Consider the following 25,726-nt stretch of genomic DNA (forward strand, 5'->3'; position numbering starts at 1 on the left):
AATAAATAAACTTAAACCAGCGTGGGATTTTAATTGATATACATTAATAAATTATAAAGTGAAGTAAACGATTCTTAATATTGATAAACCACGAGACTGATGGAACACCTGTGGTACTGTTGTTATTATTTCTGATTACTTGTAAAATAATCCTTTAAATCAGTGGAACATCTGTGTGTGTGTGTGTGGGGGGGGCACTTGTGGGAGTTGATACAATGTGGAGGTCAAGGCGAAGTGGTGTGGGTGGGAAGGAGGGAGGGAGGGAGGTCACACACAGACGATGATTGACGTGGTACAAGGGAGACGGATAATTACACGTCTCAGTACACACACACACACACATACACACGTGCATTAAAACAAGGACATGCGGAAGAATGTAAATATATGCATACATACCCGGTACATATATATATAAACATACACATATACAGACAGACAGACACACACACACACACACACACACACACACACACACACACACACATGAACACCTATATACAAACATCACCTGTCTTTTTTGTTAATTAGTCAAGGTCCCCGGTGGTAGTGGAGTCATCACCTGGTTGCTTTACTGTCTCCTTACCTGTCCTCTTTACCTGTCCTCATCACCTGTGTCCTCATCACCTGTACCTGTGGCTGTCACCTGTCACCTGTCCTCATCACCTGTCCTGTCCTCCTTACCTGTGTCACCTGTCCACCTTACCTGTCCTCACCTGTCACCTGTCACCTGTCCTCACCTGTCCTCCTCCTGTCTCATCACCTGTCCTCCTCACCTGTCCTCACCTGTCCTCCTCACCTGTCCTCATCACCTGTACGTCTTCCTTCCTATGAGTCAAATCCAATATTGTTGTCCATGTTCTTCATAAAATGGACATAAACTCAATTCTTTTTTTAATTGTATACCTTCAGCGTCACATCCATCCACTATTGGTAAACACACGTGGGAAAAGTAAAAGAAAAAGTTGTTCTAATTGGATCTCAGGGGCTTGGGTTTTAAGGGTGATGTCACATGTAGTATTACCATAACTGTAGACCCATCAAGCATGACAAACAGTGACGTCGGATGTAACTTATAAAGGGTGGGGGGGGGGGGCAATTGACTAAACAAACCAACAAACTGACTATCAAAATTAACACTCAAAATAATTACTCTTATGTTATTCCACTTAATACAATAACATTAAGAATGATTTATTAATTATTAGTCACTTTAAAGATATATTCCTATTTACTCAAGTTAACTATCGATAATACACAATGTAGGATAATTAAGTTTGTTATATATTCAGTTGTAAAGTCATCCCCTAAAAACTATCTCAACTTGGGGTGATCGATAAATCCCATAATGAACACTGTGACTCCTGTTGTCTCGGTCGGGTTGTCAAAATCCTTCGTCCTTTGTGTCATATTGTTTCAACCCAATTTGGTATAGATATTTTTTTTGAGTTGCTGTACATATGGAGATTATAATACTTTGTTTATATAATACTTACAGAGTATTATAATGAAGCAGATAAGGATTATTTTATAACACTATACTGTTTTAATGGTAAGATTCCTCACAATATATTAGCAAGGTGATAATTTATGTTATGACCAGGTATAGTAAGTTCAGGTGTTATGTAGTTGTAGTGAGGTGAAACAAACCTCCATATAACGGACATCTCTCTATATGTAATAAGTTAGATGGTTTTTTTCATATCTAACAGTCTTGATATAGTGGACTTTTATCTCTATATAGTTTCGTTAAATTTATGTTTCGTGGTTAATCTGAAGGTGTGTGTGTGTGTGTGTGTGTGTGTGTGTGTGCGTGTGTGTGTGTGTGGAGTGAGTCATACATTAAGCTCGTGTGTTACCCTTCTTCTGTCGTAAAACCAAGTCTTTTATTTACAATTACTTCCCGGTGAGTTAGTGACGTGTGCTGACCTGTAATTAAAAACCCAAGACCAGTGACGTCAACACACTGCCAAGAAATCACGGAGAGAGAGAGAGAGAGAGAGAGAGAGAGAGAGAGAGAGAGAGAGAGAGAGACCCATTAACACCCGATATGACCCACAAACTAAATAAGAGGAAGGATGAATGACGTCTGATGTAAAGTTGATAATGTTAACAGTCAAGGTAAACAAGTTAGCCGAAATTATGATAATGTTGTTTAATGAGCCACGAACCGTGTTATCCTACAGCCGCCAGGAGGGTGGAGGCGAGGCGGCAGTATATAGAGGAGAGGCCAGCGGGTCACCCCACCACAAGCAGTGTATCTTCCCTCACACGCACCGCCGCCTCCCCTTCTACGTGTCTCGCCACACACTCCTCCTATACCAACCTCTAAAGGAGAGTCACTCTGTCCTGCTCCACTGTACAGGCCACAACCTTTAATCAGCCTGTAATTAAAAAAAAAGACTGATCATTTTGTTCAAGGGATCTTAACTATAATTACCTAAAACGTCATTTGTTATCGGTTTAACGTCTTGGTTTACTGAGTATAACAAAGTATACATTGGTATATTATTAACTATAAAACACTCCAGTATATACGTTGGAGGGACCCTTGTGGAGTGAGTGGCTGAGACCCGGTAGAAGTAGTAGTGAGTGACCAGTGCTTGACGCCTTCACCACCACCACCACCATGAGGACCTCCCTCGCCCTCCTCCTCCTCAGCCTCGTCCCCTGCCTCGCCACCTCCAGGAAGGAGTAAGTACACACACTTTTAAAAAATTAAGACTATTAAATTTATCACAGACACAACCAAAACTTTATATCTCTTGTTACAATGTCTGTCTGTGTGTAGAGACTCATACTAGGTTTTGAGTTGGGAATTTTACAGCTGAGCGTAAGAGAGGGTATAGATACACTTAGCCTTCAGGACACCTCACACTTTCTCTTAAAAAAAAAAATAATATTCTTGCCAACAACAGAACTTGAGTCAATGTGTTATATGAGACCAGAAGCCAGAGGTTAGAGGAATGTGATTAGGTGTTTGTTTTATTAGTGTGAGTTCTGTGGTTATAACGAAAAAATAAATTAACAATACCGTATGAAATTTATCTGTAGAAAGTTAGTCAAGTTTTGTTATAATGATTCTATTTAGAGTTACGCTTATAAAGAAGTGATTACATTATATATTAAAACCATTAATAAATAAACTCATAAGAGAAGATAACATTGCGATATCAGATCATAAATATTATGGAGGATAACAAGCCTAACTTAACTCCGATGATCCACTTGAATGATAACCACTTCTTAAGCTGTTATCTCGTTATCTCACTACACGAGTATAATTACAACTTTATATACCAGTACAGAGTTCCACGCAGGGAATATTTCTTAGGTCTCGTGTTGATATATTAATGGGAGTAACATAAGCGAGGGGGAGGTAGTGAGGTTACTGTAAGATGTCTGTTCTCGGCCGGCCGCCACACAACTTGATACTGACTGAAACATATGAGAGTAGTGCTGCGTGTTTGTTTACGTTTAGAGAGTGTCTGAAGTTTTTTCTGCATTAAATCTTTAAGTGGATAATTTTTTCCTATTGTGCGTATAGTGTCTGAATGAAAACTAATTTTATGTGGGTGATTTTTGTCGATATATGTCAGGCGTTTTAGACAATCATAATATTTAACCTTAAAGCACAACATATATTCTCACGTGTTTCTGGGAAGTAGGACTCGAACCCTTGACATATTCGTGAGAGATACGCGCGACAACGTGTTATAATTACATGTTGCAATTATCCCTGAACGCAAGTGTGTGTGTGTGTGTGTGTGTGTGTGTGTGTGTTTTCAGGTGAATATTTTAAGGGTTGTTACTATGGAATTTGACAACTATTCAGATATCGGTACATCTATAGGTACTTGTGGTGATGGGAATAAATTAAGCTTCCAAACCTTGTACTGATCTGAGAGAGAGAGAGAGAGAGAGAGAGAGAGAGAGAGAGATTGCAAACACTGAGGAGGAGGGGGGGGGTAGGTGGGAGAGGTAGGCTTTGCTGTACCTTTGGTGAGATAAACGAATGAGTTGTGTTTCACGTGGATACAACACCTGTTTAGTACCTCCAACTGGTGGTGTTACGGTGGAGACAGGCATCTGGTGGTTAAAACTCGTAAACTGCAGCTAATTTGGAGTAATATTTAGGGAATAATTATGGTATTTGAGGAAAATATGACGATAATATTCACTATACCATATAAAAAGGTCACAGAAGGATAACAATTATTAACTTTACGAAAGGGATATTCTTCAAGATTCCCTCAGTTGCTAATACAGTACTGAGTCATCACGTTAAGTTACTATGGTGGGGCAGAGGGCACAAAAAAGCGCGCGGGTTTGTTTGTTTACATCCACGGAACGACACGCGCGTCAGTCACAAATTATGATCAACAAACCGACTATATAAGTATACTGAACTATTACACTGATAAAACAATCGTTACACATTAATAAAAAGTCTATTTAAATATATAGCTCCCTGTACGATAGAGAAGCCATTATTTAGTGTTAATAGTATTTATATGTGGACTGGAGCATCTACAGTACTTGACACTAAAGGGGTTGGAATGTTTATTTTCTGACTGGATGTGTGAATGTTATCTTGATCCTCCTCTCAGCCAGTAATCGGTACCATGACACACAGGACACCCAACAGCTAGGATTAGGGCTTGGCGAGGCTTGTATTCACGGTTTCTTGCATCTTTACATAATGCCAGTTGAAGATTTGACACATAATTGTAAAGTGTTATATATTTTTTTTAAGATTGGTTGTTTATGTAGGTCCTGTCATGATTATTTTACTGATGTTAATGAGTTATTTGTGTTTAATAATTGTTTATATATGTATATATGCTAGGTTTCATTAAGTTTAAATTAGATCGGGTTAGATTAGGTTAAGTTAGACCAGGTCAGATTAGATTAAAATAGGTTAAATTGGGTTAAATTAGGTTAGGCTGGGTTATGGCCAGTTATTTTGGGTTTGGTTAAATCATATTAGGTTAAATCTGGTTAGGACTGGTTAGAGTAGGGTAGCTCGGGTTAGGCAAAGTTAGGTTAAATTAGTTTTTGTTAGGCTAAGTTAAATTTGGTTAGTTTAGGTTAGGTTGTACAATAGATTAGGTTTGATTAGGTCGAGTTGGGTTAGGTTAAGCTAGGTTAGGTTGGTGTTGGGTTGGTTTGAGCTAGGTTGGGTATGGTTGAACAAATTTAGGTTAGTTTCGGTTAGACTGGGTTAGTTTAAGCTAGGATAGGTTAGATTAAATTTGGTTAGTTTAGGTTGAACTAGGTTAGGTTAAGTTAGATTAGGTTGAACTTGCTTAGGTTAGATTAGGCTGAATTGGGTTAGGTTAAGTTAGATTAGGTTGAACTAGCTTAGCTTAGATTAGACTGAACTAGAATAGGTTAGGTTAGGTCAGGTTGAACTAGCTTAGGTTAGATTAGGCTGAACTAGGTTGGATTAGGTTATGTTGAACTCGCTTAGGTTAGTTTAGACTGAACTAGATTAGGTTAGGTTGAACTTGCTTAGGTTAGATTAGACTGAACTAGGTTAGATTAAATTAGTCTAGAATACGTCCCACTTACGTCAGGACAGTCATACATACATCATTCGTAACACTAACTTAATTATTTATATGCTTCATTAAATATGTAAATAAGTCTTAGTGGCTACATCTTCTTTACAATGTTTACCTACCGATTAGACATGAACGAACGGCGTGTACGTTACTTAACACACTAGGCTATTTTTATTCCTCCCCTCAGCGTTTATTCTCATGTTAATCTGTTATCTATCATGTCTGTTGGTCTGAACTTGTAGGAAAAATGAACTTGTAGCATTTGTAGTTTTTTAAATTTAGTGAAATATCTGTTTAACGGACTACATGGAGAGGAAAATCCGTTATATCAAGTGTCCGTTATATATGAAACCCCTATCTAACGGATTACACGGAGAGAGAAGTATAAATCCGTTATAGGAAGGCAAACTACTCACGTGATTTGTGACGTTATGAGGAATCACATTATGGCTCGTGATTGGGTGATTATTGACTCTCTAATTAACCTAATCTAATTTAACCTATATCTAACCTAACCTAACTACCCAAATAACTTATATAATAATAAAGATGGTTTATAATAGCTCTTAATCACTCATCATCATTATCATCACTTAACTATCTTCCTATGTGGTTCCTGTTAATGTACACCCCAGAACGTGATTCCCATATACTCAACAAAACAACAACAAGTCACTAATTTTCACCCGGTACAGGGATCGAACGCGGGTCCTCTAGTTTATAAAGTATAGAACGTGATCCCTGCAACCACCACCACCCAAAGTGACTTCCATTAATCATATGTACAAGAGTTTATCATTACTAGATACAAGAAAGGGGAGGAGTAGGAGGCGTTCATCGTGGTGTTGGGTGTGTGTTGTGTTGTGTTGTGTTGGGTGTGTGTTGTGTTGTGTTGGGTGTGTGTTGTGTTGTGTTGGGTGTGTGTTGTGTTGTGTTGTGTTGGGTGTGTGTTGTGTTGTGTTGGGTGTGTGAAGGGAGAATGAAGTCGACCATCCATTGCTGACTCTTGTTTTTATTTCCTTAATGACAGAGAGAGAGAGAGAGAGAGAGGTGGAGGAATGTAATGTATGTATGTAAGAGAGAGAGAGAGAGAGAGAGAGAGAGAGAGAGAGATGCTAGCTAGTGGTGGGTTATTCTTGTTATCAGTCGTCAGGATCACGGTCGTTAAGGAGGACTGAGTAAGGGCCCATGTCGTGCTCTTGTTAACTTGACGAAGGGAAAGAGGAAGAGGAGTAGGAAGGGGTCCCGTATATCTTGGGGAAAAGGGAGAGTCAAAGAAGTAGAGGAGGAGGGATAAGAGAAGAGGAGGAGGGGTAAGAGAAGAGGAGGAGGGGTAAGAGGACAAAGATGGAATGAAGAAGAACAAAGAGGTAAGAGGAGTTTTGGATAGGTGATAGGGCGGGTGGTAGGGTATAAGGAGGGTGGTAGGGGATAAGGAGGGTGGCAGGGGATAAGGAGGGTGGTAGGGGATAAGGATAAGGAAGGGGATGGTAGGGGGATAAGGCGGATGGTAGGATAAGGCGGGATGGTAGGGGATAAGGAGGTGGTAGGGGATAAGGAGGGTGGTAGGGATGAGGAGGGTGGCAGGGATAAGGAGGGCGGCAGGGTAAGGGGTGGCAGGGGAGGGTAGGGCGGTGCTCCTCAAGGACTCACTCACCTCCATTGTTCAGATCGTTGATGACCGACCATAATAGTGCCGGGGGGGGTGGGGCGCGTCTGTATGTGGGTAAATATTACTACGTTAATGACTAATAATTTGTGTAAGGCGAAACACTCTCATGGTCACACACACACACACACGCACACACACAAACAAATATTTTCATGTGTATTCAAGCAAAAAACACACATACATACATACGCTCGCATATATGTGTCTTAAGTATCTTGGTAGACGCCATGGTTGAGGTCTGAGATAAATGGTGTTAGCTTTCATAGTTATGTAACGGGTGACGACACCACTAGACCCTCCCTCTGCTGTTACTCGGTGTTAAGTAGGACGATCATTTAAGGGGTGACACAGATGGTAGGATTGTTTCTTAGAGGCGCGTCACCTTGGTTGCTGAGCTCAAGAGGCCAATACGGTATCGGCAGAGTGGTCTGCAAAGGTTGTCCGTGTGGCGAACTACGTCTAGTGCGGGAGGGGCGGCGACAACGTCTTTCCTACCTTAGCCTTTGCCGTAATGTCGTTCAGCCTTACAGGTATTTTGCTCTGTCTTGTGTAGTACTCTTCCAAACGTTATGGTGTGGAGTGATCGCCTCCCAGGTGCTGAAGTCGACACGACACTTATCCAGGTGTCTTAAAGACTACAGTATCCTTTTGCATCTTCCGTTGTCCGCCGGCATTACCTTTATCATTCTTTAAATGACTGTAGAGTATATCTGCCTTGGCAGTCTACTGTCGTGCGTGTGGGTAACATGGCCAGTCCAACGTAGTAGTTCATGGACGATGTCAGCTTCGAGGCTCCTACAGTTGGTGTCAGCGAGAGTATTGGCATTTGTTCTCTTGTCTTCCCAGCGAGCTCGAAGTTCAAGTGCCTTGAGGTGCCTCCTGTATGTGACCCATGTCTCACTGCCCTACAGCAGGGTGGGAAGGATCACAGCTCGATATACGTGCAGCTTCACTGATAGTTTCTGCAGTCTGTCAAAGGCTTGAGACGCACTTCTGATCCCTAGTTGGCTCTCTTCATAGATGGCCGCGGTGGTCAGGTGGGAACCAAGGTACTGTGCTGGTTAACAGTGAAGAGGATGAAATAGGTCGAAACTCGAAGATAGTTCAGTTATTTTACAACACAAACTAATTCAACAAAAGGGACAACAGTACCATAAGCAAAAGTAACATGTAAATAAAATACATAAACTCCAGGTCCGGCTTTCAACAGGTTTTTGTTACGAGGGCCGTGTATGTGTTATATGCATACAGTATAATAAATAGCCTCAGCACGCACGAAGCCTATTTGGTGTTACTGTGGGCAAGGACCCCCAGGGAGCAACATCATTCACACCAAACCTCACCGAAGATCATTGGGTTGACCAAGTTAAAAAGTCCGGCTGGCTTGTGTTTATTGTCCTAAATAACTATTTTGAACAGAAGCTATATTTACCCGGCCCTTGCAAATAAATTGAAAGTCTGACCCGGCGTCTTGAGCAACATACAGTATACCATTAAAATTTAAATCTCGTTCATGTCGTCACCGGCTAGGGGGTGGAGGGAGGGGGGGAGACGTACGCGATCTTGGCAACAATTTAGTGATTTTTTTTTTTCATCGTCCAAAACATGATGGAGTTTTAAAAGATTACTAGACTCACCGCAACTTTAGATGAACTTTACGATCTTTTAAATACTTGATGTCCTTTTAACATGTTTGTAACTGCGCCTGAACTATTTTTTTTTTTTTTTTGGTGAGAGGATGTAACAGTGGAGACATCGGTTCTTGTGGTGTGCTGGTGGTGTAGTTGGCGCCATAACCAGTAGCTATCACACGAAGCTCTATATCATTGTCATATGTAAACAACTTTCATTTGTTTAAGTTCACTTGTCAAAATGAGTCGAAGAGTTTATACTACATTATTCATATTTTATTTCTTATATTCATTCTTATCATTTGTTAAGGATGAGTATATGTAGAATAAATATTTTCTTGTGTATACCACCACCATCAGTTTTAGCTATTATTTAACATAACAATACGCGTATGTAAACATTTATCGCGTTGTGGTGCATTATTTTCCCTATGTCATTCTCTTCCATAACTATATCGTCACAAACCTCGTCAATATATTATGCTACATTTATCTTAAAGTCTAGTGTAAAGGAAACAGTCTGTTGTGCGTTTAATTCAGCGGCGGGATTGATGCTGTAACATGTCTGCCTTCATCAGTCAGTTCCTCCCTGACGCCACGGGGCACTAGGAGAATCTATCATCACTGCTTGCTTGTTGTTACGTCTTGATTTCCTTACGATGTACACGACAGACATATTAACGATTTATTTCGGTTGCTTAAAAAACTAATACCTTCCCCTATAACGACATACAAAACAATATTTTTCCTATAACTTAATATACTAGGTAACGTTATTCACCAATATTTTAACTGAACTCTTTTTGTAACGCTATACAGAAAAGCTTCACTTGCCTAAAGTACGACTAAGCTTTCGTTAAATTAGCAGTACTGTAGCGGAAGTGGTGGTGGTGGTGGTGGTGGTGGTGCTGAGGGTAGTGGTGATGGTGACAGTGATGGTGATCATGGTAGTGATGGTAAGTACTGTACTATACACTTCATGCGGACAGAAATGGTCGACAAAGCAATTAATTCACCCGTTTTTATAACCCAGACTAAATCCGGGTTGTGGGGGGGCGGGGGAGTTGGCGTCAACCTTACGACCCCCACCCACGACCTAGTGACGGCAAGTGTACTGGTGACTGTGTGGTGTGAGCCTGGTGACACACACACACACACACATACAGATGGAAGGAGGGAGAGGGAGGGAAAGGAAGGAGGAAGAGGAGATACTGAAAAGAGTAACAACTCAAATCTAATTAACCAAGCGACGCGTCCACCAATTACAGCGTTTTTTTAACTGGTCTACTTCATTATACAAGAAGATAATGTAAACAACTAGCCCAGACGGTGCCTCCTCATTCAGACAAAATAGACACGGTAGAAGTCATCACCGCCTGCACCCTCCCAGCCCCTTCTGCTACTTCTCATCGTGTATGCATTATGCTCTTCATATATGCAAATGTACTTCTTAGAGAAAATTAACCCCGGGAGGCATGAGGGCGACACAGGCTTCAGGATCTGCATGATTATCGACTCAAGATGCCGCCGACAAGGAGGGGGCACGGGGGTGGGGTGGGGTGGGGGTGGGTGTTGTTAGCGAGGCGGCTGCTGTTGCTCACCCATGGCTGTATTACCTCTCCTCTGATTCTGTTAGTTCTTCTCTCGTCTCTCCTACATAACTTTCTCTTATTTTCTCCTTTAGACATCAGTTTTACTCAGTTTTACGAGCGCCGAACTGACTGAAGGACTGAGAGTGCATGTTTCCTGCCCAGCGCTGCCTCTCCGACATTCTTACGATCCATCCCGTGATTAATGTTTAGTAACCAGTGATTATTATCCATCTGTATCTGTGTATTATATTCGTTACGAGCGTTTATTCATTATTCGTGTTACGATAGCGATGTTTTTTTTTTATTGGGCACGCCCCTACATCCTTGTGTAAGGTGAAGCGTTTACAGCGCCCAACAGGGAAGCATGCTAAGTTCATGCTTGCCTTTATGTCTCATGAGTTAAGGGCGTAGAAACCTGAAGAGTCAAGGGCGTAGAAGCCTGAAGAGTCAATGGTTTATGTCAAGTTATTGGAACCTCCAACAACTCCCTGAATACGAATTCGCAACTTACAACAGGTACCTACTTTACTGCTAGGTGAACAGGGACTAATGGGGGCTAGGAAGTATGTCCAAACAACTTCCACCGGCCCGGGAATCGAACCCGTGACATCTTGCTTGCGAGGCAAGAGTGATACAGCTTCTACCTCACTGGAACAAAACACGTTATGCGTCTCAGGGCAAAAAATAATAATAACCACATCTTAGATAGACAACCTAAAACGTATTCTCATTGACGATTTCTCTTCTCCCAAAACCAGACTCGTCCGAATGTGGAAATAAAATAACCAGTTTAAACTATACCAAAAATTCTTCAGCATAAGTAACAAGAATAAGTTTGTATTTTTTTTATTATTTCATCAGTTATCAGTTTACTAGCCATTCAGGAGGTTGGTCTGTGATTTGTTACTTTATTATGATATTTATTGTTCAGTGTTCATACAGGAGGAAACTGCAGTACCCGGAGAAAACCTGTCATGTTTGGTAAGGTTTCATACTGGATAACAAAACCCATCTCACATCTGTCCCGGCCTGGGGATTGAACCTAGGACGGTAATAAGAGATACGTTCGTTACTGCTGCTTGTGCACCATTAATTTAAAGTCACTAACTCCTCAAATTCGTCTCTTCTTCCACAGCCATTATAGATTCCGGGACGACATGCCAGCGGACGAGGATGACGACCATAACAACGGCTACAGCAACAGTATTCTGTCTCTGTCACGCTGCCGCCACAACTACCACGAGAGGACGGAGGCTGGCATGAACCGTCAGATCAACTTCTTCATGCATGCTGGATACGTCTACAACAGCATGGTGAGTGGTGAGGGTGTCTGCTCTTTTGTGTGTGTTAAGGGATCATTCCAACAACAGGCCGATGAAGCAAGAGTTAGAGGAGGAGGAGCCTGTATGTTATGGCCTCCTCATAAACCAGGCGCCTTTATTTGCCCAACACTTACGTACACTTCTACGCCGCAGCACAACACACGCATTAAACTGGTTCTGAAACGCTGAGGCCCTAAATACCTATATGGTCGTCATCACACTCAGGCGAGGCAGGTTTGAGGCGTCCGTCAGGGTATATATTTATGCAGTTTTACCTCCTGAAGGACACTGAAATTTGGCCTCTGACGAAATCGAGAAGAACTTGTTGTGGTGTTGATGTTTTACGAGGAAGGATTTATAAATAACATCGGTTTGTTTTGTTATGGTCGATTTTCATTTGTTTTATAAGAGACGAATGATTCCCCTATTGATAGTGTTTATTGTTTTATCGTTCAGTAAACGTGATTGATATTAAACTAGGATGATTAAACAAATAGTTGTGTCTAGTTTATACGGTCTTATCATTTTTATCATTAACAAAGACTATATACGCGAAGAAGTCGTTCAAATCCCGGCATAAAATATTTCCACTCGTCTTCCTCCTCCTCACCCTCTCACCCTCCTCCTTCCTCCTCTTATTCACCTCACTCCCCCACCTTTTCCTCCTCTCCCTACTCTTCACCCTCACACCCTGCTCTCCCTCCTATCTCACATCCTCCTCACTCCACACCCCTGTCCTCCTAACCTGACACCCCTCTCCTCCTCCTCCTCCTCGCCCTCACACGTTCCGCCACCCATCAATTTTGTCTTAATGTCCAGTTGGCCTTGAGGTAAACAAACTAGAGGAGAGGAGCAAGGGAATACCTCCTCCTACTTCTCTCTCTCCTCCCACGGCGTGTTGCCTCACCGACCTTGGTAATATGATAATTGAAGAGTCCGGAAGATAGATAGATAGATAGAATGAGAGTTAATCATAAGTTCACAGTGCTAACAAGGGAGAAATAGAGATTGAGACAGAGAGAAAGAGCCACAACACTCCTATAGGACATGACATAATCCAAGGACGACTCCTACAAGTGAACCTTACGTCAAATTCTTCCAATTAATATGTGAGGTTTGATTGTCTGAAAGAAACACGAGACTTGCCTGCTTGACGCGCTAGGTAGACGATCCAACCACTGTCTGGCTGTGACCTGATTGAGGGAAGGACAGTTTTAAGGCGATTCTGTCATCACTAGTTGTCGCCAGGGGAGGGATGATGATGGCACTGATGGAACTTTTTTAGGGGTAATTAGTGGCACCCGACGCTCATTACCAATTAGAGTATACAAGAGTTGAATCTTCTCCCGAGTACGACAGACGATAATGCTGCCTGCTATCATCACCCAGTCTCGTCGCCACCTTAGGTTAATTAGCATTCAACATTATTATGAAATTCTCTCTCTACTCTAAAGATCTTAAGAGGTATAGGAGGAGTAAGTATTTTTCCTGAGATAAAGACAAAGTTAAATGAGGAATATAAATAAACTTAACTAAATGTTTTCTTTATGTTGTGAATTAAAGTGGGAAGAGTTTGTGATAATGACTCACTGGCGTGTGTGTGTGTGTGTGTGTGCGTGCGTGTGTGTGTGTGTGTGCGTGCGTGTGTGTGCGTGTGTGTGTGTGTGTGTGTGCATCAGGTGGCCATTATAGCATTATACACTGGCCGCACTAACCAATGAATCACCATTAAAAGGAAAGAAAATGACGAGAAATATTATCTACCTTAAAGAGAATATATTAAGGAAATGATAGACCAGCGTTAATAAGGTGTTGGTAGAGAGAATATAGTCTTTAGTAATGATGATTAACACACCTGAACGCTCTCCCCACACCTGAGAGTCATATCCCAGGTGAGGGGGGGCTGTCAAGGGTGTTGTGTTGGTAAGATGCTAAGTGGAGGTACTACAGTTTAGACCAACCTGAAAGTGAAGAACCTTATTGTTTTGGATATATTTTCTGTAATTCTAGGCTGTCGTGGCTCCTGGGGAAGTGGTTAGGTGAGACTTACTTAGGATATTGGTGTTGGAAGCTGGTGTAGTTGGGTGAAGAAAAATGAAGACTGGATTGTGATTTTATCTTCTGAGAGACTGTAAGAGTGTAAAAGTTTGTGTATCTATTGATGGACTCAAGATCCGTGTTTCAGGTGTTGGTGGTAGTGTTGATTCTGTTTACTGGGAGACTAGGATGAGTATAGGGCATTAGACTAATACGAGGAAGTGTTTCATGACGAGGGTTGGTGAGTATAGTTCTGGAGGTGAGTGCAAGAAAGAGTATAAGCAACACACACATCACAACATGGGATCTCAGTCTCCCTCGTGCAGTGAGTCAGGGCGGTGTGAGAGAAATTAATTATCATAGATTTTGTGATATTAATCTAGATAATCTGTTGAGATTAGAAGTGTTAACGTTTGTTGAGAGAGCACCACGGGGCAGCCTGGTGTAGGGGGGTGAGGGGAGGGGGTACGTGCCAGCCTGTAGGAAATTAATGTAGGCGGCTCCTTGTGTTGGTCGGGCGTGATTACCACGAAGCAGCGCCTGGTGGTTTTCGTCAGCCAAGGGGGCGTAACATCTCGTGACTCAGGCGCTGCTAAATGCGGTCAGTGGCATGAAGGACGCCGCTCACCCTGTACTGGTCATCGGTCAATGGTCCTCCCCCCCACTACCCTGTCTTCACGTGGGTCCTGCTGCCTCTACGTCGGTTTTGTTTTACTGATGCGACGCGATGCTCTACCCTGTCGCGTCGTGTAGCCAGAATATGCTCGGGGTCCTCAAATTCCTTCTTCCATTCAGTAACTCCTCAATGGAACTCACTTTTAGATAACTCACTCATGACCACAAGGTGTAGCCTCGTGTGTCACTCTGTCACCGAGACACATTTTTCCCCCTGACGAAGGCCTGATGGTGGTGTTGACGGTCTCTAGAGATGAACAGGGTCCTCGTTGAGCCCGTCTGTCTGTCACTGTCCATACGTTACCCATGTGGTCAGCATTCTAATATAGCTTTAAAAGAAAATAAGAGATAGAAGGAAACATGAGAATAAAAGAAACTGAAAAAAAGAGATTATATGAATACGAAGGAGGAGAAGGAGTAGATAATGAAGAACAAAAAAAAACACTTCCTTTTTCTCAGTCACTCACCATAACCCCCACCCCTTCACCTCTCTCCCTCCGACAGGCACACTACTTCGGCAGGTGTGACGTTGCGCTGCCAGGGTTCCAGAAGTTCTTCCAGCAGTTGACCCAGGAGCAGCGGGAACGATCTGAGACCCTGATGAATTACCAGAACCTGAGGGGCGGCTTCATCACCCTCCAGCCCGTGACTGCACCCAGCAACTCCGAGTGGGGCAGCGGGAGAGACGCCATGATTCAAGCCTTAGACCTGGAGAAGAGTGTCAACCAGGTGAGAGAGAGAGAGAGAGAGAGAGAGAGAGAGAGAGAGAGAGAGAGACCATGAGCCTTAGATCTGGAGAAGAGTGTCAACCAGGTGAGAGAGAGAGAGAGAGAGAGAGAGAGATAGATTCAAGCCTCTGGAGAAGAGTGTCAACCAGGTGAGAGAGAGAGAGAGAGAGAGACCATGATTCAAGCCTTAGACCTGGAGAAGAGTGTCAACCAGGTGAGAGAGAGAGAGAGAGAGAGAGAGGCCATAAACTGCATCAACTAAGTGAAAGAGAGGTAACACAAACCTGGGTATATCTCATCCACTAACACTATTTTATCTTATTATCGTCTGATGGACTAAGATCACCCTCACGTGTTATCTGATAATAATAACATAAATAACACTTATATTTGTTTACCATAAAAAGAACAATAACTTTGACCCAGAACAAAATAAAATGGATCCTAAGTACATAAAAGTTAACCTGGACTTTATACAACAGTAGAATTATCGTAGTAATACAGTAGTTGTAGTGAAGTTTGTTGAATACAATTATACTGTATATGTTTTATGTAGGAGTGAATACAATATCTTTTCTCATGTGTTTTTTTTTTCTTATTATTGCCATGAAGGAACATATCTTTACATACATACATACATACGTACATACATACATACATACATACATACATACATACATACATACATACATACATACATACATACATAATACATACATGCATGTTCCCCACACTCACTCACTGATTCACTCACACACACCTACCTGTTGTTCACCTGGTACTGTTCTCCCTCACTGAGTCACAGGTGGTCTGCAGGTGTTGACCCGGGATCAGTCTTACCCTCAGCCACGTCCCTTGATCACTGTGTGTGTGTGTGTGTGTGTGTGTGATGGAGGCCTGTGTACTGTAGCAGTGTAGGGGAGGAGTGTGTAGTGTAGGGGGTGTGTAGGTGTTATGGTGGATCAGTACATCAAGAGGGTTGGTGTGGTAGAGTACAGTTAGTGGGGGCGACACTAACGCAGGACCCTCCCCCAGGCGCTGCTGGAGCTACACATGGTGGCGCTACAACACGAGGATGTCCACGCCGCTACCTACATCCAGACCGCCTTCCTCAACCCCCAGGTAACACGCCCACGCCCACTTACAACCTCCCATACTGACTTTAACGCCCTCGCCTGCTTCCCTCCTTCCCTACGCTTACTGACACGCCCTTCACCCAAACTAACTTTCATCCTTTTCAAATTACACTCCCATCACCACGCTTGCCTGCACCATCGCCCCAAAGTCACACTCAAGACACCAGCTAGTCGACCCTCTACTGTCAGGAGATTTTGGTACTAACTCCGGGTTCCATAATCACAAAGATTCACACGATCGACATCCCTCGTATAACACACACACACACACACACACACACACACAAACTCTCTCTCTCTCTCTCTCTCTTAATTAGACCAACAAACTAACAAGATAATTAAAATAGTGATAATTCACACTAACATTTTGAACATTTAAACTCTTCACAACATAATGGTGATATTATCACCATTAACATATTCTTGATCAACTTGTTGTGTTATTCTCACTGTTTTATTGTGTGTGCACATATGTGTGGTGTAGTGGTAAGCATGCTCGCCTCGCAAGCGAAGGTTCGATCCCCGGGCAGGATGAAGCTATGGACAAGTTTCTTTACGCCATTTGCCTCTGTCTACCCAGCAGTAATTGGGGACCTGGATGTTAATCGATTTGCGGATCGTGTTCCGGGGTAATGGTTAGCCAGTGCAGTTGGCGAGTTGTCCGGTCTTCTCGGACTACTCCTTGACACTGGGTCATACAACTCGGTAACTCAGGGTGTGGTTGTTGTGTTGGCGACAGCTTCTACACCTTAAACAAATTCACGCCTAGGTGGCCCTAGGGCCGGCCATCCTCGTTACACGAGGGGCAACCATTATTGTGTGTGTGTACTTCACTATAAATACACCAAGAGTATTCCAGTTTAATTAATAGAAGAAAACAATTACAAGATTTTCACTTTCACTTATTTTTACGACGATAAGAGAATACTAGGACATATTATAATCTTAGAGCAGAGAACACGTAGCTCAGTGTTTGTCGCGACCCCTGGCGGTGAGATCCTTCCTTATCTCTGCCTTCCTCACGCTAGCATTTGTTTTTATGTCTATAATTCTCGGGTCATCAGTACTGTTTGATCCTAACTTGCCAGCCTCACTTGAACACTAGAGTGAGTGAGTAAATGAATGAGTCACTGAGTGAATAAGTGAGTGAAGGAGCGAATCAGTGAGTGAGTGAAGTTCTCCTTGGGACTCACAATGTTGATAGTCTCCTCCTATAAGTTAGTTTGAGATCAGAACAAGAACTCCCAAGTGACTCATCATCGGTATCTGAACGTCGACCTCATTATGATAAGCTACTCAGTGACGGGCGCCGAGAAAACATGTAACGATTGATGAAGAGAAATTAAAAAAAAAAACATATCCACAGTTGACTCGTTGCTCTCAGTGGTCATAAATGTCAATGTTATTATTATTTAACCGACCCCTTAAGGTAATCAGTCACGTTTGGTTTTATATCAGCTACAGTATGAAAGGAGGAATATATATTACAAACAACAAATAGTTTATTTTATAGAGTATTACTAAATTTGTTCTTTACCGAAGCTCTAGAGAATCTATCCTAGTCACCCAGGAGGATTTGGCGGGTATAGCTGGGAGACGCACACAATGCATTAGTGATGATACAACGGCCGATAGGTTCTTGATGCCCGCTCTCCACTCTCTCTCAGGCTTTGAAATTAATGTTTATTCTATTTAATTTAGTTCATACTGTATTCTGTAATGCCTAAAACCATATCAAATACATACGATTTGATAAAGGAAAAACAAAAATTCAATCTTATCCACCAAAGACACACACACACACACACACGTACTCTTGACTGGTGGGTGCTGTTGGTAGTCCAGTGTGATTGGTGATCTCTGCTTCCACTGTTTCAGACCCGATGGAACCTTATACTGCAGTGTGTGTATAAATAGCCTCTTGCTCCGTGGCGCCTGGCAGTGTGTTGTAGAGCTTCGGACGGCGAGTTACTGTACAGTCCGGGAGGAGCTTAGGGTAGGGTAGAAGTGTAGTGTGTTAGTTCAGGTTTACATCTAGGTGGTTAGGCTCGGTTTACAGGATGGCTGAGTTAACTTAGGTCAGGTTAAGTTAGTTTAGATTCAATTAAGTTAGATTAGTTTTAACTAGGTTAGATTAAGTTAGGTTCGACTAGATTCGCGTTAAGATAGTTAATCAGCAGGTGAAATACACAAGGGGAGCGGGGTGAATCTTCAGGTGATCCATGAGAAGAATAATAACACTAATATAACACAAATCAAAACTATTATACCACTATGTTAAGAAAATAGCCTCATCCATTATAACTTTTCACTAATAACCATAACCTAACCTAATCTAACCTAACCTAACCATAATCTCGCCTCAAAACACTATCAATTATAATCACTATCATTATTCAGCTTCACATTGGATCTCACCTGTACAAAGGCGACCTCATTAACACGTTGGCAGGTAACTAAGAGCACTGATTATCACTTACGATAAGACGTGGCTCAGGTAGATTTTGTAAACACCTGAAGTAATTAGTTTTTTGTTGAAGGCAATTTTCTCTATAATATTCGAAGCCAAGTAAGTGAGAAGTGTGTGTGTGTGTGTGTGTGTGTGTGTGTGTGTGTGTGTGTGTGTGTGAGTGTGCGTGCTGCCTTGACATTCACCAGGTGTACGTGTGTTTGTCTTCGGTGATTGGACACGAGGGGTCACTACATTCTTGTTCTGGTCATCCTGGAGGCATCTGGTGACGTCAATGTGTGTGTGTGTGTGTGTGTGTGTGTGTTCTATTAACTGGCCATTGAACTCTACTTACACATATAGATATACATTATTCAGTATCTAGTCAATAAACTCTAAACTAACCTAACCTAAAGATACTAAGTGTTGTCAACGTCGTGTTTAAGTGTATTGACCTGTAGGTGTAGTTATTGTAGTTGTTGTTGTTGTTGTTGTTGTTGTTGTTGTTGTAGTTGTTGTTGTTGTTGTTGTTGTTGTTGTTGTTGTTGTTGTTGTTGTTGGCGCCAAGGGGGAGTCATACTTCGGTTACTTGTCATACTAAACATGTCACTCCGTCTAAATAATGAGTCTGTTTATTTTGATTCATTATAATTTAGTTTTGAATTTTTTTTTTTGTATTCCCTTTATGTAACTTTTATATTAGAGTTATTTATATATTTGGTAATCTAGATACAACAACATTTGGTACTTGTTAATATAAATACAACAACATTAGGTACTTGTTAATATAAATACAACAACATTAGGTACTTGTTAATATAAATACAACAACATTAGGTACTTGTTAATATAGATACAACAACATTAGGTAGAGTCTATTGCCCCCCCCCCCCGTGAGTCATTTCCGATCAGCCACTGTTGTTAGGCCGGGTCACTGAACTCTCACGCTGGTGGTCTATACGGAGACAACTTGCACCTTACCAGCAGCATTGAGCCGGGGTTGTGGTTATCAATAAACATGGTCTGAGTTCTCCCTCCTACCTCCTACTTCTTCTCCTCCTCTACCTCCTTCTCCCCCTCTTCTCCCTCCTCCTACCTCCTAATTTTCCTACTCTACCTCCTTCTCCCCCTCTTCTCCCTCCTCCTCCTCCTGTTACTTTTCCCACTGTTTGTGGTAATTAAACCTTAATAATTCCAACGATTAAAAGGATTACCCACACTTAAAAGGATTACCCACACTTTTTTTTTTTTTTACGGGTATTAGCCCACCCGGACACAGGTCACTGACCCACATCGGGGCCTGGGGGCCGAAAATGTAATAATAATAATAATAATAATAATAATAATAATAATAATATGGAACCATAAAGAAATTAAAAAAAAAAGATCATAAGTGAGAAACAATATATGTATGTTGTGTTGTCAAAGTAAGAGAAGCAATTGAGACCCTGCAATTGTGTGTAAATGAGGCAGAAAGTCAGATCAGTAACCTGGGACTTGGCCACAATTTTCGTGATGCCATATGGCAGCAGGGTCTACCATTAGACAACACATTATGCTTCCAATATCTTCCCAGGCAGAAGTACCTCCCTGTTTGGTAGCTGCCTTTCTACCTACTACCTGAAAAACATTCGCCCCCGGGTGGGCTCGAACCACCAACCTTTCGGTTAACAGCCGAACGCGCTAACCAATTGTGCCACGGAGGCTTAAGGATTACCCACACTTAAAAGGATTACCCACACCCGGGTGGGCTCGAACCACCAACCTTTCGGTTAACAGCCGAACGCGCTAACCAATTGTGCCACGGAGGCTTAAGGATTACCCGCACTTAAAAGGATTAACCACACTTAAAAGGATTACCCACACTTAAAAGTTATAAGAACATATTTTGAATTCTCCACTTAACTTCCTCATCTTCATTAACCTACATTATACTATTTTATGATACCGTAGACAATATAATCCTAGTATGAATGATTAATAAATTATGTAGCGTATGAGTTTTATTCCTGGGAGGGAAGGTGTGTGTGTTGTGTAGAGTCCTGTAGTGATGACTCCTGATTGGTGTGTGTTGTGTAGAGTCCTGTAGTGATGACTCCTGATTGGTGTGTGTTGTGTAGTGTCCTGTAGTGGTGACTCCTGATTGGTGTGTGTTGTGTAGAGTCCTGTAGTGATGACTTCTGATTGGTGTGTGTTGTGTAGAGTCCTGTAGTGATGACTCCTGATTGGTGTGTGTTATGTAGAGTCCTGTAGTGATGACTCCTGATTGGTGTGTGTTGTGTAGAGTCCTGTAGTGATGACTCCTGATTGGTGTGTGTTATGTAGAGTCCTGTAGTGATGACTCCTGATTGGTGTGGGTTGTGTAGAGTCCTGTAGTGATGACTCCTGATTGGTGTGTGTTGTGTAGAAGTCCTGTAGTGATGACTCCTGATTGGTGTGTGTTGTGTAGAGTCCAGTGACGACTCCCTGATTGGTGTGTGTTGTGTAGAGTCCTGTAGTGATGACTCCTGATTGGTGTGTGTGTTGTGTAGAGTCCTGTAGTGATGACTCCCCTGATTGGTGTGTGTTATGTAGGAGTCCTGTAGTGATGACTCCTGATTGGTGTAAAAGGTGTAGAGTCCTGTAGTGATGACTCCTGGATTGGTGTGTGTGTTATGTAGAGTCCCATGTAGTGATGACTCCTTGGATTGGTGTGTGTTGTGTAGAGTCCTGTAGTGATGACTCCTGGATTGGTGTAAAGCAGGTAGAGTCCTGTAGTGATGACTCCTGATTGGTGTGTGTTGTGCAGGAGTCCTGTAGTGATGACCCTGATTGGTGTGCTAGTAGAGTCCTGTAGTGATGACTCTATCGGTGTTGTGTAGAGTCCCAGTGATGACTCCCCATTGGTGTGTGTTGTGAGTCCTGTAGTGATGACCTTGTTACGTTATATTTATTATTTTTTATCATTTATTGTGCTTATAACTCCTATTCTTCTTATTATTCCATTAAAGTATATATTATTTTAGTAGTATGTGTGTGTTGAGCTGAGGACTGGTGATATATAGCCTTCTTAAACCTCACCCATGTCTCTTTTTCTCTTCCAGGTGGAGAAGATCTTCACTATTAGTCAATACATCACCAACCTTGAGCGTGTAGGGTCAGGCCTAGGCGAGTACATGTTCGATAAACTTCCCCAGAACTAGATCTTAGTACCAATAGAGCCAGGCACCATTTTCACCGGGACCAGGCTCCACTCTAAAGGACTAGGCATAATTCACCAGGACCAGACACCCTTCAAAAGTACCACGCTCCACTCTAAAGTACCAGGCATCATTCACCAGGACCAGACACCCTTCAAAAGTACCAGGTTCCACTCTAAAGGACTAGGCATAATTCACCAGGACCAGACACCCTTCAAAAGTACCAGGTTCCACTCTAAAGGACTAGGCATCATTCACCAGGACCAGACACCCTTCAAAAGTACCAGGCTCCACTCTAAAGTACCAGGCATCATTCACCAGGACCAGGCACCCTTCAAAAGTACCAGGTTCCACTCTAAAGTACTAGGCATAATTCACCAGGACCAGACACCCTTCAAAAGTACCAGGTTCCACTCTAAAGTACCAGGCATCATTCACCAGGACCAGACTACCATCACAACAGCCAACAGATCCGGTGCCCATACACCTGCTTGAAACAACACACTCATTTACACTCAACACAACAAGTTCTAGTGGAGGCGACAATAGACACAGGTATCAGAGAATCTTGTGAGGTTAAAGTTTATCTCTGTAAAACAAAAAATTAAATGAAACGAAAGTAATTACTAAGGAACCATTAATCAAATTGCCATTTTCATGTCTGAGGGCTGGCAACCGTGGTCCACATTTAGAGACAAAAATCACATATCAAGAAGCAGGTCCGTCTATGATTATATAAAAAATCATATAACTTAAATTTTTTTTACAAGTTATTTATAAACACTGAAAAAAGTAGATCTTTTGTTTTTTGAAGAAATTTTCTGAGTTTAAAAGCAACAAAAAATAATAAGAAAATACAAAAACACCATTTAGGAAAACTAAGCAAAAAAATATGAATGGTTGTTAATTTAAGACTGATTAAAAACACTTAAATATATATATTAGAAACAAATCTCTATTTTTTATGTCAAGCTTAAATACAGTACATATCTGTTGAGTTAATGTATATATTACGTCAGCAAGTTCCGCCGTCATGCTTGAGGCTGTTGCAAAAAAAAAATAAAAGAAATCCCTGCAACGTGCAACATAATCCAATACCTTATACATAAATTATCTTTATATCATTAGTGCCTTATATTATCTTATACTTTTGTACTTTCCTTATAAATATTACCTATTATACTGTTGGTGCCTTATACTCTCACTTATACTGTATTACTTTATCTCATCTCTTTATAATTACTATCCTAACTTATACTTACAACCCCTTATCCCTACCCTACCTTATACTCTCAACCTTTTATACTTACACTGCCTTATACATGAATTCCCTTATACCTTTCATCTTGAGCAAATTTATCTGAATTAGAAAAAAAAATGTATTCTCATAATTGTACTAGTGTAGTCATGTAGCCTCTTATAATTACACCTAGCATCTTTTGTTTAGTTAAGTTTATCCCCTTTCTTTCCATTTATATCCTACAAAAATACTTAAGATATATTTAAGTCTGTCTATCTGTCTATCTTTCTTTTACTGTCTGCTCTTTGGCACTTATGAGACATTGTAATATAGAGGAATTCGAATCTAACAAGAGTGAATTCTGGCGGGAGTTTAATCTTATCATTATGTAAACTATTCTGCGTCATATATTGCTGGGACAACATATAGCTTCATTTGCCTCTATCTAGGTATAATATTGCTTGTGTTTGGATTTAGATAGTATATATACACATTTATATATATATTTTTATGTATATTAGTGAATATTGACGTCTCCATGACAGTTATCAGAAACTCTTCTTACAGTAATCTATCAGGATAAGCAAATACTTTAAAAGCTGAATGCAGTGAGATGAAGAGTGAATTATTTCCTTAATATATGCTACAAATTATTAGTACACTATTATTAGTCTATTAAATATTAGTTTATGTGCAATATCTTGAAAAAATCACCGATACAAGATATTAAAGGCAGCTCTCATATTTTCAAAAAATATTTCACGTCTTGATATTATTGATTTATTTCCATTTCGTTTTGTTTTTATACATTTTAAGAATAATTTGAGTCTTTTTGTTGATATATTAAAGTCAAAACTGTATGTTGCTTTGTTGCTTTGATCTTATTATTTAGTTGTTGCAGTTACAGTAAATAAGTGTTGGAACTCCGCTTATTATATTACTAAATTCCTCCTGGAGAGATAAATTCGTAATTGGATGATATTTATATATATACAAAGATTTTAGTTGTGTTTTATTTATATTACATGACAGCATAGGTATAGCTGCTATATTAAAAACTTGCCTGATAATTGAGTAAAATTTTAGGCGCTTGATGTTTGAGCGGAGATTCAATGCCTTATCTTGTCTTGTCTGGAGGTGACTGTAGTAAAAATCTGGCTCATGTTATAGGTGAAGGAATATATTTTAGTATATATTTATCGTATGATGCTTTGCTATTTTTGTACGGTAGGCGGGAGGAAGGAACTATAACTTTAGAAAAATAATATTTTTCTCGAGGGGGGAGCGATTTGTTTTGTACAAATTAAACTAAGAGAAGATAATTACAATTATATCTAAATAAACCACAGCTTCAGCATTTATAAATGTTAGAACAATTATCTGTTAATACCTACATTTGCAAGTTCTATTGGTTGATTGAATTATATGAAGTGTGATAATTGATCTCTGAAGCATATGTTGTTATTAGGAATTTAATATAGCTTTCCCTCTGAATGTGTTCAAGTGTTTTATTATATCGATATATATTGTTCAATAAGATAAATTAAAACTGTGTGTGTTATTGTTCCTCTTGTAACCAGGATATGATAAGTAAAACTGTAAGTCTTTGGTGAAAAGGTGAACTGTACTTAACATATCTGCCAATTTTCAAGACATTTACTAATCATAATTTTGAATCCCGTTATACACTTTGGTATTGCTTTAGTCAATTACTAATCCACCTATAGTCGTTTGAGTATTTCCTGCGCTCGTTGGGGGGGTTGAGGTAGACTCTCGGCCGGGTATTGGAAGCGACGCCTAGTGTACGTTAACAGTGACGCTGGTGCACAAATACTCCGGTTTAAAGCAGTGAAAAACAGTGTATTTGGGTGCAAATCTAGATTTTCGTATACTCAGGTAACTTATAAGTGTTAATAGAACTTGGAATTGCACTAAGAAAACAACAAAAATAATTGTTAATTAGTTATAACTATGTTAGTGATGGGGCGAACAAGTGTTTGGGTGTACTCGAGGGAGAGACGCTATTCAAAAATATCACTCATTTCCAAAACAGAAAATATAAAATGATTTATGCATGCAATGTTGCCGTAGAGTTGACCCAATTAATATGAAGAATGCAGTGTTATGTGAGCAATATTTTAGAAGTGAACAGGAAGTTGGATATATAAAATAATTATGAATTATTGGGTTGTTATCTGGCCAAGAATGATCGGGATCTGAAACTAGATGCCATACCTGATATAAATCTACCAGTTACCAGCGGCTCAAGGATTTATGTTGCTGAAACACACACACACACTGCTGAAAGGAGTCTTCTCGGCAATAAAGGTTGGTATGATTTAATACTATATTAGATAACTTATGTTTCGAAAAGTTCAAGTTTTGGCCGCAACCTTGAGTAAGTGTTTACAAGTTCGTCTGTACGTGTTTTTTTTATTAAACGGTAAATATTTGGATCAAGTCAACCACGGAACTTTATATTGATTTGTGTATAGAGA

General features: G+C 40.8%; 1 protein-coding gene and 2 non-coding genes across 5 annotated transcripts; 1 reads left to right on the forward strand and 2 right to left on the reverse strand.

Moving 5' to 3' along the window:
- The first annotated feature begins 2,227 nt into the window (after window positions 1–2,227).
- On the forward strand, window positions 2,228–24,777 carry LOC121859498 (soma ferritin-like). Of its 3 annotated transcripts, XM_042356341.1 has the most exons (6): window positions 2,228–2,694; window positions 11,598–11,775; window positions 15,001–15,225; window positions 16,260–16,346; window positions 21,893–22,035; window positions 22,076–24,777. In XM_042356341.1, the coding sequence occupies exons 1-5, from the start codon at window positions 2,630–2,632 to the stop codon at window positions 21,989–21,991; spliced, it is 654 nt and encodes a 217-aa protein (XP_042212275.1). In that variant the 5' UTR covers window positions 2,228–2,629; the 3' UTR covers window positions 21,992–22,035; window positions 22,076–24,777. The 3 variants fall into 3 exon arrangements, with proteins under 3 accessions (XP_042212275.1, XP_042212274.1, XP_042212276.1); XM_042356340.1 differs by having other exon boundaries at window positions 21,893–24,777; XM_042356342.1 differs by lacking the exon at window positions 16,260–16,346 and having other exon boundaries at window positions 21,893–24,777.
- Window positions 20,442–20,515, reverse strand: Trnan-guu. Its single transcript has one exon. It is a non-coding gene; the product is annotated as a tRNA-Asn (tRNA).
- Window positions 20,547–20,620, reverse strand: Trnan-guu. The gene has a single exon. It is a non-coding gene; the product is annotated as a tRNA-Asn (tRNA).
- Window positions 24,778–25,726: the final 949 nt, after the last annotated feature.

This window comes from Homarus americanus, unplaced genomic scaffold (genome assembly GCF_018991925.1).
Source record: "Homarus americanus isolate GMGI-L3 unplaced genomic scaffold, GMGI_Hamer_2.0 scaffold7626, whole genome shotgun sequence".
NCBI classification, from domain to species: domain Eukaryota; kingdom Metazoa; phylum Arthropoda; class Malacostraca; order Decapoda; family Nephropidae; genus Homarus; species Homarus americanus.